Source organism: Chroicocephalus ridibundus, chromosome 4 (genome assembly GCF_963924245.1).
Source record: "Chroicocephalus ridibundus chromosome 4, bChrRid1.1, whole genome shotgun sequence".
NCBI lineage: Eukaryota > Metazoa > Chordata > Aves > Charadriiformes > Laridae > Chroicocephalus > Chroicocephalus ridibundus.
In genome coordinates this window covers 94,475,989-94,488,609 of record NC_086287.1, presented here as the reverse complement: position 1 = coordinate 94,488,609, position 12,621 = coordinate 94,475,989, and the positions used below count along the sequence as shown (strand labels likewise).

Genomic DNA, 12,621 nt, shown 5'->3' with positions numbered 1-12,621 from the left:
GGCGCTCACAGCTGGAAACCCGCTTGCAGCACCAAGCTGTCACGGCCACCAGCAGTTTGCTCCATCCACCCCTGGAATAAAGCTCCCAGGAGAGATTCCACACATCACCAGCTCCTGCACCACTGTGGGAACCCCCCCCATGCCTCCCGCCTGGCTACAAACCTTGCACAAAAGCAGGTGAAGAAGGTGCAAATGTGCTCTGCTGCCGTGACAGCTGTGGCCTCTGGCGAAAGAGGGAACAGGCAGCTGGGAAAGATGGGAGCTTAAATCACGGCACAGGTTACGACCAGCTTGGATGCGGCTGCTCCATCTCTCAGGGGGTCTGCACTTAGTGCCACGATGGAGCTCCCTTGCCACCACGTCCCCGTGGCCACGGCAGCCTGACCGCCATGGGCAGAGCGCCTGCCACTTCCCCCAAGCAAACTCTCCCCCTCCGACCACCCTGGGCCCCTGAGGCAGCCCAAAAGCATTCAAGAAAAGGCTGGGTTTTCATGTTGATTAAGAAACCCGGTCATTACTGCACGTGGAGAGGGGGACAGGGCAGGGCGGGAAGGGGGGACGCTGCCTTCCCGCATCCCAGGGGCCAGGGGAACAGAGGCAGAGCCCAGCCACCCCTGCCCAGGGTCCCGGGCCGGGGCAGCAACCACAGAGGGTGAGGACCACAGGGATTAAGAAGTTGGTTTGCCCCAGCCAAATTCTCCCCTTAAAAGGGCAAAACCCGCAAACTGTCCCCATGTCTCAGGGCTGGAGCTGGGAGGGAATGGCAGCTTGGCAGCGACAGGGCGCAGCATCAGTCATGCCACCCTCACCAGCTCCAGCAAGCCCTTGGTTCCTCCCACTCACTCCAAAGCCACTCTCCTTGGGGAGCGGATCACGACAGTGGGCAGAGGAAGGGCTGGGATCGGGAGGAGACATGGGAAAGCATGAGATGGTTGTTGAAAATAGATCAGATAAGAGCCACGGTCAGAGCAGCCTGCGAGCAGAAGCTGCCGTGGCCACTTGAACAGCCATGGACCTTCCCAGGAGGGCAGCCCCAGACAAGGGGTTCCTCGAGGCACCCCTCAGATGGTGACCTCGCACCAGAAACCCTGGCTACCCCCAGGACACCTCTACATGCTGCGGGTTTGCTTTGGCCACCAGCACCTTGGGGACTCGGAGCAGCTGCAGGAGCAGAATGGGCTCCTCTTCCCCTGGCTGGGGGGTGAAGGTTGCGCATCACTGTCCACCCATGGGGCTCAGTGGGGCACGCTGGCACCATGCACCTCCTGAAAGTTGGCTGGGACCCACCTCCCCACATTCACCCCATGGGGAGGCAGCACAGCCCCCAGAGCCCTGGCTGAAGGGGAGCGGGCAGGTAGCACCACCGGCAGGAGCCGGTCCCACCAGGAGCAGCCCCCGAGGCACAGGACAGATCTTGTCCCTGCCCTTCTTAGCACAGATGAGCTCAGAGCTGCCCAGAGAGTTTTTAGAAACCAAAACAGGATGTTTCCAGGCTGCCAGCCGGCCGCACAGGGTTACCAGGCCTGAATTAGCCGGCCCGCCGCCCAGCCCAGCCCTCCTACGAGTGCTCCCATCTGGGCATTGTCTTTTAATAGATGCGTGGAAACAAACCCAGCGAGGCCACGTGAGAGCGGCGGGGCTGGGAACGTGCTCTTAAAATAGGAGCGGGGAGAAAACAAGTCACGGCGCGGATGAGAACAGCCTCTCGCAGCCACGCCGGTGGGACGGAGTGGGGTGTACGTACACCAGGCGGCTGGCAAGAGCCCTGCGGTTCCCCATCGACTGGGGACCTCGCATGGCTGCCCCATCGCATGCTGTGCCCCATTGCCCCTCCTGGGCTGGAGGGAGCAGACGATGCTGAAGAGGGAAGTGGCGTCAGCCAGGGTGACATCAACCTTTCAGCTCCCCGTCTCTGCCAAGGCAGAGCCCCCACGCCGCAGAGGCTGACGTCGGCCCCGGGCACTAGACCCAGGAACAGCTGCCTCCTCCCGCTGTGGCGGCCAGAAGGTCCTGGCACGAGACGCCAGCAGAGGTGGCAGCACCAGTCTCGGTCTCACTGGGCAGACCAGATCACAAACTACAGACGAAGCGGAGGGAGGGCAGAGCACGCAGCCGGGAGCCAGCATGGGCTGCGGGGGGTCGGGACATGACCACTGGGAAACACATGCGTGGAGAGTCCCAGCGCCATGTGGGCAGCAGGGGCTCAGCTTCCAAAACACGGAGCTGAGAAATTCCCCCTGCCCCTGCAAAGGCGGGAGGAGGCAGCCACGTCCCCTGCACCCAGCCCTCACGCCTGCAGTGCCGGCAACAGAGACGGCAGCTGTGTATCACCACCCTGGAGCTGGAGCAGGAGGAACACGCCCTCGCCCCACGGCAGCGGGACATGCAGCTGAAGAGTCAAGAGGCTCCAAAACCCCGAACCCAGTTCATTCCTGTTACCCACCCCTTTCCAGCTGACCCAAGACCCCTCTCACGGCTTGTTCTCCAAGGCCCTGAGCAGCCCCCCGGCCCCTCCGCGGCAGCAGGCGGCACACCTACCATGCAGCACTGCCTGCCTCTCCCCTGCCTGTGCCAAGGGTGCAACTGGCGATGGCAGCTCCTCCAGCCTTCACTGTTGCTGCGTCACACCAGAAGCCACATGCCTGGGGACAACCCACAGCCACACAGAGGGCTTTGCAGAGCAAGGGGTCTCATGAAGGGACATATTTCACCTGAGCGACCCAGAGGAACGTCTCCTGCCTGCCCTCAGGGATGCTCATGCCCATCACTAGCTGAGCGGTGACTTTTGAACGTCACGCAAGCAGAGAAAGCAAAGCGTGCTGCGCTGAAGAAGTCACTGAGTTTGGATGAGCTTGTGAGAGGTGACAGCAGTTTCTCACGGCCGTGCCTAGATCGCAATACCCGACGTGGCTGGCCAGCCGGAGCCTCTCTGTAGGGCAAGCAGCAAACCGGGCTACTTTATTCCCTGCTGTCAGAAGAGGCCCCTTTGGCCACCGCAAGACAAACAGGGATTGTGGCAACTCTCTCGGCACCCATGGCACCAGCTTGCAGTGGGGGACCTCTGGGCTCTGTTTCCTCTCCGCACAGAAGGCTGTGGAATTTCACACCCCGTCACCAAGATTAGCAGCAAATCCCAAGATGACATTTGTTCAGGAGAAGAAAGAGAAACCCTGACCAAGCAGTTCCCCTTGAGGGGACAGTGTAGAAATAGCTGAGGAGCAAAGAATGACTCTTTTCTTTCCGTCCTGCCTGCGAGCGAGTTTGCCAGCATCCATCACCAAGCCCATGAAAATAAACATGGCTCTGCGTATAAACAGAGCAAACATCAAACAGCACTCCCATGTGCAAAGGACCTGTACTCCGTTCCAGAGAAGGCAGCTGCCTCCATGGTGGGTACGTACCGCAATGCTCTGCCCTGTGTAGCAGTACTGCATCAAACTGCGGAGTTATGTCCGAGCAACGCTAAATTCAGGCGAGTGTAAAATGAATTGAAAACTAGCTAGGAAGTTTCCCATACCAGAGCAGCCGTGGGATTTTTAATGATTGCAAGCACGCCTGGAAGGTCTCTGAACGTCCCCTGGAGAAGTACTGGCTGGACCTCACCACACTTCTCTCGCACACTCACAGAACAAGACGACACCAAAAGCAGAAACGACTTTCAGGCAATCGGAAAGCAGCCAGGAATCAGAAATGAGCAGTCACCAGCCTGAGCCTCTCAAACCAGAACTTTTTTGCAGGCTTTCTAGCACCTACTGATAGCTGCTACGCAGCTGCAAAGTCCAGCTCCTGCCAGGACACCTCGAGCACTCTCTCACCCCTTAGGAGGCTTTAACACCTGGACAGCAGGACTCAAGAGAAGCAACCAAAACAAAAAGGCACCGACTGTCTTCAACAACCTGCTCCCGATTTCCCATCCCACCCCCTCCTCGGGTGGGAGATGAACACACGATATGGAAGGACAGGGTAACTTTTTAGAGCCAAAACCACTTCTCCCATTCGCTCATCTCTTGTATGTGCCCAGCAGGCGAAGAATGAGCAGAAAAGCTCGAGGTGTGGGGCTTGCTGCTGAGAGTGCTCCTAAGGCTGAGGGCACGCAGAACCTCTTATCGGGCAGGCTGCAAGCGCCCTCTCTACAGGCACGCTTCTAACCAGAACATCTGTATAGGCTGCTGGGACATTGCCACGCTCTGGAAATATGAATAGGTGTTAAATTCAACTCCATGTTGACAGTGTGACACGTCTCTCAATAACCACAGCTCCAAAAGGAGCAGCGCTGAGCCACTCCAGCCCAGCGAGAAGGCAAGGGAGGGCACCGCGCCAGGCACAGGATGGCCTGGTGCCCAAGCACCTCATTTCCTTTGGAAGCAGCTGTTACTTCCCTGCAGCTCTGCTTCTCCTGCTCTCCCTGGACCTGCGGAAGCGTCCCCCTGTGACCATTGCCCAGAGGGGCATTGTGCTTCCCAGCCTGGCCCAGCGCCTGGCCACGGCGGTGCCTGAGGCAAGAGCTGGGGTCCCCTTAATCCCCATTTGAAGGGACTCCTGCAGACCAGCCCTTTGCCTGGTCACAGCCTGCCCCACACCTCCCTGGTGGACCATTTCCTCAGGTGCCAGTAAAGCAACTGGTGGAAACTCTCTGGGTCATCACAGACCTGACACCCCTTAAGAAACAAATAGTTTAAAGAGAGGCCCCAGTCAGCCACAGCCCGGCTGTACGGCCACCCCACAGCCATACTGTCCTCCAGGTCGGCCAGCCCACCCCTGCTCCACACCTCCTACGGACTGCTTTGCTGGGGGATCACTGGGAGATCCGGAGCGGGGTCCACTGCACAAGGATGATCTAGACACTTCTCAGCTGCCTCACAACCACAGCAACCACCCAGTAACAGCCCGACAGGTGCTGCCAGCACAGGACACTTACCTCGGTCTGCTTCCAAAGCAGTTTGTACTGGGAGGCTGGTGTCTGCTCTCCGTGGCCGCAGCCATGCTGCTGGAGTCCCGTCCAGGCACCTGGGACCCTGAACAGGTGAAGAAAAAGTGGGTGAAGAAAATGACTGAGGCACCTACTAGTTCTACCTTCCTTCCTTCCTTCCCTCCCTCCTTCCAGAGGGGAGACCCAAAAGCACGACAGGACAGCCCCCCCAGCACACAAGGACACCCTGCCCTTACACTGGGGTGCTCTCCTCTCCCACCGCTGCGCAATGGCACAGCCTGTCCCCACAGCACCCCATGGCGGATCCGCATGCAGGATTTTGTGGAACTGGCAGCACCAGGAGAGCAGCTGCATTTAAGGCTTCCAGATTCTACAAGCTTCGCCTCCCAGCGCGGGAAAGCAATGCACCAGCCCCTCTCCAGCACAAGCTCTGCTCGCTCCCCTGGCAGCCCCCACGGGTCAGACATCCGTCCATGTCTCCACACACCCTCCACCACAGGCAGCCCTTTTCCGAGCGGTTCATTAAATACAGAAGCCGTTTCCCCAGCCCACACAGGACAGCAAGGGAAGGGGCTGAGCCGCACGGGCGGCTGGCAGAGGGCCTGCAGAAGGGCTGCGCCTCTCACGCCATCGGGGAGGCAGGGCGTGAGCCTGTCGACGCTCCCGCTCCTGTCCCACCACACGCTTGCTCCCGTGGGAGCCCATGGACAAGCCTGGAGTCGGGGCGGGCAGGGGCCGGAGCCTTACCTGGGAGAGGAGGTGGCTGCTGACACTCGGATGCTGGCTCAGAGGTGCCGAGGGCCGTGCTCTCAGCCCCACTCCTCTCCCCACCGCTGCTCACCGCCTCGTGCTCAGAGCCGCCACATGCATGCGGAGACGGGCGGCACTCACCCTCTGTCACGGCACTGCCATTAGGCAGGCTTCCCAGATCAACAGCAGGTCCGTCCAGGAAAATCGTCAGCTCTCCGCCGGAGACAACGCTGCCTTTGTTCTCCGTCTGGAGGTCCAGGGTCAGCTGCCTGTTCTCCACTTGGGAGACAAGGGGACATGGAGAAAGAGACAAAGCAGTCACCACTCAGGATGCCAGCCATGATGGAAGATTGCTCCACCACCCCGGCTTCCCCATGGGATGGGACATCAGCCTCCTGGTCCCCTCCAGGCCTTCCCACGCCTCCAGAGGACAATGTGCCTGCTCCCTCAGGGCCAGGTGTCCCAGTGTGCACCATCAGCATTGGCCCCACACCTACACGTAGCTACCAGCATCGCCAGAGGACACCCAGTCAGCCCCACCACCAGCTCCCGAGGAAGACCCTCCTTCACCAGCCATTGCTTGCAAAAGCAGGGTCCTTCCACAGGGGCGGAGCTGCCCCGGGGCCCCAGGCTGCAGTACAGCCGAGACCACCATTGCTCACAGATCCAGACGCTAGGGGAGACCATGGCAGGAAAGCCAAAGGATTTGGCTGGTTTGACATGACAGAAGGGGCAAGAAGGGTCCTGCGTGAGGGTGACCACCAGCAGGTGTCTGGGACACAAAGCAGATTGATGGCTACACGCCCAATGGTGCCTGAAGCCCTGGCCTGCTGCAGAGGAGCAAGCAGCATCTTTCAGTATCGGGGGTACCCTCGTGCCACCTAGAAAACCCAGGGAAGCAGCAAAGGGAAACCCCAGGCGCATCCATCCATCCTCATCCCCATGTATCAGTTCCACTGAAGGCAACCAGCACAAAGGGCTGCCCCAAACGCACAGAAACGCTCCGCTGTGGCATCAGACTGCCTTCGCAGAAGCTTCTGGAACGGGTGGCATGGGCTGGGAGGCTCCCGGAGGCAGCCGCCAGCTCCACTCCCCTCCCTCGTGAGCCAATTTGGCTCCAGCAGCTTAATGAGGCTCTGCCAGTCACAGCTCCACGCACAGCTGGACACAGCGGCTTTGCGGAGGGGTAACAGCCCTGAGAACACCACTCACCATTCTCCCCTCGGGCACGAGAGTGAGGGGCTGTGGCGGCAGGGACAGGGAGCTGACGGGCTGCGTGGTGCCACATGCTGGGGCACCCAGCAGCTGCTCTGAGAACTGGCGTCTGCCCTGTTTCACCAACACACATTGGCAGCCACGGCTCTCTGCCACCTCAGGACACCCGCTACCCTTCCAGCTCCGCCAAGGCCTCCTGACAGCTCCCCGCTGCACATGGACAGCAGCAAGAGGTGTCCCTGGAAGCCACCAGTACTGCTGGCGCGAGGCACAGCGCAGAAGGGCTGCCTGCACGCCTCCCACAACCTCCTCCAGCCGTGCAAACAGAACCACCCGCTGCAGAGCCGCATCCCCGCAAGTGATGAGAGAACAACACGACCCTCGGTGCCCACGGGCAGGCAGGGCTCTTGCACCATCGCAGCGATGCCTGCCGGAGCCAGCAGGACCGAAACACGCAGCTCCGCCGCACAAGGCCAGAAAAATTTGTCTGCGCCAGCCTGGGACACCGGCCCAGACGCTTCCTGACTCATTTGCTCAAATAATATTTTTATTATACACAGATTGCTCATGACACAACGGCACCATTTTTTAGCATCCTGCTTTGTCCTGGTCCGCTGTGGGGACGGGGTGTGGTGCCTGTCAGCAGGAGGATGGAAACTTGCTCCCCACGGACACCTCACCTCATCTCCAGCTCCAGGGTGAGACACGCTGGCGGGGCCCCAGGGTGTGCAACTGCCACCCAAACAGCACCTACGGCTCCCAGCTGGCAGCCCAGCCCCTGCATAGCACCAGGGGTGAAGGCACGGAGCCCACGGTGCCCCCGTGCACCAGCCTGGCCACTGCCAGGACCAGAAGCAGCCACAAACCTCCTGCACCAGCCCAGAGAATGGCCCCTGCTCTCCTTCACCGTCCGGAGCTGCTCCTCCCCACAGGGCACCGGCCGGCCTCACACAACTGGGAACGGACACAAAGGGGATGGAGAAAGAGTCTGGTACGAGGCTGGTAACAGCACTCACACCACGTGTGCTAGCCCATGGCTGGTAGCCATCCTTCCTCTGAGCCGACCAGTGCTGTGAGGGGGAGCCCAGCTCTGAGTGGTCTCTGCCCCACAGGGCGCTCCAACAGGCACCCCAAAGCCCAGCACCACGGGGTCTGTGGGACAGGCAGCACTCCCGGATCTCGTGAAAGCACCTCGGGGTTTTAGCGCCAAGGAGGCAGGTGTCCCCTCAGTGTCCAGGCACGGCAGGAGCACGTGCCCATGGGGGCACAGCACGGGGGTTGGAGTCCAACTCTGTCGCTCGTTACCCACCCATCATCAGACAAGCGACTCTGCTAAGCCTGGTCTTACCCATCTGCCTGGAGGAGTTGCTCTCAATTTGCTTCCAAGGGGAAGCAATCTCACTGACAGTTTTAAGAGCCTGAGATAGAAGATGCTACTGAGCGCGGCCAAAAACCAGGACAAATCCAGACCCTGTTTCTCCCCAGCTCTTCCAAGCCATAGGAATTTGCGTTTTCTCCAAGCCCTCTGGAAGTTGTGCCCGCACGCTCTGGGGGTCCCCTCCACCCCCTCTGCGAGCGCCCGGCAGCCGAGCGCGCCGCTCTCCCCGTCGGAGCCGCACAAGCCCTCATTGTGCAGGCGCCCAGCCGAGGGGGCGGCAGCGCAGGAGCAAAGACAAGGTGTCTCCAAGTGGAGGATGTGAACATGAACCTCCCAGCCGGCTTCCTTCTCCCCCTCTCCACCCCCTTCAGCTTTTTTAAAGAAAATAAACACTAGCAGAACCTTCCATTCACTGTCCCAGTCCAGCACGCGGGACGCACAAAGGGACATTGCTGTTGCACCAACAGAGGGTCCCCTGAACGGCTGAGCACAAAGGCTGCCTGTGTCCCGCCGGCAGCCAGAATGTCAGAGGGATTATTATTATTTTGGGAGGGGGTCGGGGGGTGATTTGGGCCTGAATAAGGTCTCAGTTCAGCTACTTCCAGTGCCCCGCTCGCAGCATCAGAGCTCCCATTTAGCGGAGGTGAGCTGGAATTCCCACCCAGCCCATTAGGCGGATTTACTGTTCCACGAAGCGAGGCTGGTAGCAGCCAGCGCGATAACGGCCCCGGGCTGAGCCAGAGCCCAAGCCCTCCGGGACCTTCAGGAACCACACGCATCTGACACCCATGGGCACAAGCACCAGAGAGCTGTCGTGCGGGAGGGGGCAGCCCCTCTGCCTCTTCCCCGGGTTGGGTGGCTCTGTCTTCGCACACGTCTGATTTCCAGACAGACGAATGGTGCTTCCCACCCTCCCAGCTTCCCAAACCCTCTTCGCACAGTTCTACTGGATGCAAAGGCCAGTTTCCACTCGAACGGCTCCACGCGATCAAAGCTCCACCATCACCCCTCGAGAGCAGCCCCCCGTGGAGCAGCAGGGTCTGCCACTTTGCAAACAGAAGATGCAACCTACTTGCCCCCCCTCAATCCACAGAATTGCATCCCAGAGCCAGAACCCTGCCCTGAAAGTACCCTGGCACTAGAGAGAAAAAACGGCAGAAGAGTAACATCAGCGGGGCCACTGTCAGCCCTGGTGGGAGCACCGAGCCGTGCTGGGTTCCCCTGGGTCTCAGGGCCCCCTGCGCTACCCCAGAGCTCAGGGACGTCGGGCAGGCAGCAGCACTCACAGCACCCACCTCCCTGGTGCTTGGCCAGTTAAGACTATCTTAACCTCTGTGTATATCTGCAGCTGAAGGAACAACCCCACACCGTGGCTACAGTCCCTGCAGGAAGAAGTTAGACCTTCCACAGCCATCCCTAAACCCAGGAGGAACCTAGAGTTTAGAGGAAGGAATAATCTTTACTGTCCCAGGTAAAAAGTAGAAGTCTCCCCAGGCAGTGGGAAGCTTTGCCCCTGCTGCTGACCCAGTCTCAGACACTGCGGCTTAGAGACAACTGTGTTCCACTCCATTTATCTGCGGGGTATAACTAGGAGGACCTCAGACTTCTGCTTCTTTCCTCTGAACCACCACAGCCTTGGGAGGGAAGACAAGATGTGAAAAGAGAGTCAAAGAGCTCGCTATCTCTGACGGGGGGCAGCCGGCTGGCTGCAAAATAGCCCGGCGGGACTGCAGCCAGCAGACCCTTCCTCCTCATGGCTTGGGCGCAGAGAGCAGCCTCCCAACCAAAGGGAGCCTGGAGGTGGCCAGGGCACGGGGACAGCCCCGGGGGTCACAAGCCCCATCAGCTCTGCAGGACACTCGGGACATGACACACGAAAGGTGACGCAGGGTAGGCACAGTCCGATCCCCACTGTGACTTACTGCCTTGGACAACCAGTTTTACAGGACTGTTGCCCAGCTGCTACAGAGCCAGCTCACTGCACAGTCACCTCAGCCCGTCTGTGCATTCGCCTTCACGACTCCTCGCTAAGAGCCTTTGCCACCAGGCCATGCAGCAGAGCTCCTTTGACAGCATATCCATGACACGGCGGCAGCTGCAGCTTTCCAGAGGTTTGGGGGTTTGCTCCTGGCTTCCTAGAGGCTCCCGCGAGGCCGCAGGTCCAGCAGCCCTGCCTGGGGCGCAGCAGCAGGGAAAGAAACGGCTCTGCAGGATCTGTAAAACCCTGTCACGCGGTGCCACTCCAGAAACAGGAGCCTGTTGATGTAACTTGCAACCCCAGCAGCGAGCAATAAAAGCGAGCGCTTTCATTTGCGAGCTGCAGCCCGGCTCGCTCCAGCGCCTGCACAGACACATCCATTGCTCCGCACACAGTGGGACCAGCAAAAACCAGCGAGGCCCAGTACTGGCTTCCAGTGGCAGACAGTGGCGCGAGGCCGGCCGGGGGGATGCTCCCTGGGCCTCGCGGGAGGAGCGGGCGAGGAGCTCCCGGAGCCTGGGAACAAAGAGGTGCCTCTGCAGCAGGCAGCAGCTGGGGGCCGGGGCAGGGGGCTGTGCCATTGCAAATTAGCTGTTTTACGGGAGCCCTGGGAGCAGCTCCATGGAAGGCTCCAGCTCATTTTCTGTGATTGAGCCCATTCTTACCCACCTCTCCGACTCCCCGGCCAATCCCCTCCGAAAGCGGGAGGGCGCTGCCTGCCAGAGGAGAGGCCCCGGCGGCGCCTGCCAAGGCGGTGGGAAGTGCAGCAAGCCTGAAAGCAAGGCTGGACCAGCCCGGAGCAGGAGCTCCTGTCCGACAGCTTGGGGCTGTTAGCTCCAACAAGTTCTCCCCGTCTTCCCGGGAGCTCAGGCCTGACCAGGCTCATCAATGAGCTCTTTTTCCAGGCCTCAGAGCTGAGACTTTTACACCTGAAGCGAGGTGTGCTTGGCAGGAGGGCGGACAGAAAGAACGGGGGGAGCTTCAGCGTCTTCCTGGCAGGCAGGAATACTGCCACGGACATCAGCGGGGGCGAGAACACCACCCCTGCCCAAAAACAGGGCAACCAGAACAATTCTTCCGCACCATGTACTACAGGAACACAAACCAAAGGCCACAGATACACTCACGTATCAGTAATTTACCAAAAAAAAAAAAAAAAAAGAAAAAAAATATCACCAAATCCGTAACAAACCCAGAAAAGCTAGAAAGTGGGTCTGCTGCCCGGCAGGAGAAGCCCCTGGGGAAGGCACACTTCTGCTGAGTGCTTCCCAGGAGGGGAAGAGGAAGGCCAGGACCCCACGGGTGGCAGAGGGGACATGCATTTCAGTGCCTTCCCCAGGCAGAGGGTCACAGGCTGCACGAGGACATTACTTTTCCGACTTCAGATGGTTTGAAATCCCAAATGGATTTGCATGCCCTTGAGTGACATGGCCCCTTCCCCGTGCCAGCAGGCAGAGGGAACGGGCTCCCCTTCTCTCCGCAGGCAAGAAGCCCTCTCGAGGAAGGGGTCTCCCAGGCACCCAGGCTCCCACGGGACCGTCGGGGGACTGGCAGCAGTCTCTGGCTCACTCAGAGCTGCAGCGAAGCCCAAAGGCCAAGCAGCGAGTCCGCAAAGAGGAGGGAGCAGATGCCAGGCTAGACAAGACAGGCAGACAAGAGCACATGGCTCGCCCAGGCAGTGCTGCCTGTCCCCAGCGCAGGGCAGCACCTTCCCAGCAGGGCAGGCTCTGCAGCTTTAAGAGTCCTCCCTCCCAGCCCACGGCGTCAAGGAAAAATCTGACACGTTTTTTCTGGTGGATGTTCACGGACAAGCTAGAACAGCCAGTTGCCTTTTCCATTCATTTTCCACACAGCCCCCTGGGACGCCTGCTAATGAAAGAGCTGATTGTGCCCCTGCAGAGGAGCGGGCAGGTAGGGCGGGAGCAGCAGCGGCTCCAGGAGCCCAGCACGGCAGGGTATTAGCACAGCTCGGGAAGAAAAAGCCGCAGAGGAGGGTGCCCTGGGGCAGAGACCCCCACTGCAGGCTGCCTGACAACAACAGCCCAAGCAACAGGCAACCCAGACCCGCAGCTACCCAGGGTGAACGTTCAGGTCCTCACAGGCTTTGTGAGATGATGTTGGCCCTCGCTGCCCCGGCAGGACAAGATGCCACCCAGGGGCATGGTAGCCTGCCGGCCACAAGGAGCACAGCAGGGACACCGTTGCGGTTTCACAGCCTGCAGCTGGCAGTATCAGGGTAAGGAACTCACCCCAGCCCCTGGCACAGGGCAGAGTCTGAACCAGCCCCACATGCCCCCCAGTGCACAGGAGGCCCCTCTCCCCACTCAATACCAGGTCTGTCTCTTGCGAGTGGTGGAGCTTTGCTTGGAA

At 60.0% G+C, this 12,621-nt stretch overlaps 1 protein-coding gene across 2 annotated transcripts in view; it reads right to left on the bottom strand.

Moving 5' to 3' along the window:
* Positions 1 to 12,621, bottom strand: part of WWP2 (WW domain containing E3 ubiquitin protein ligase 2) — a 43,384-nt gene that overhangs the window by 26,176 nt on the left and 4,587 nt on the right. Inside the window, exons 5-6 of one of the 2 annotated variants that reach the window (XM_063334930.1) lie at positions 5,678 to 5,959; positions 4,919 to 5,015 (exon numbers count right to left, since the gene is read on the bottom strand). In XM_063334930.1, coding sequence (XP_063191000.1) covers positions 4,919 to 5,015; positions 5,678 to 5,959 — 379 coding nt within the window. The remainder of the gene's footprint in view (positions 1 to 4,918; positions 5,016 to 5,677; positions 5,960 to 12,621) is intronic. The other variant, XM_063334931.1, reaches the window with a different exon arrangement.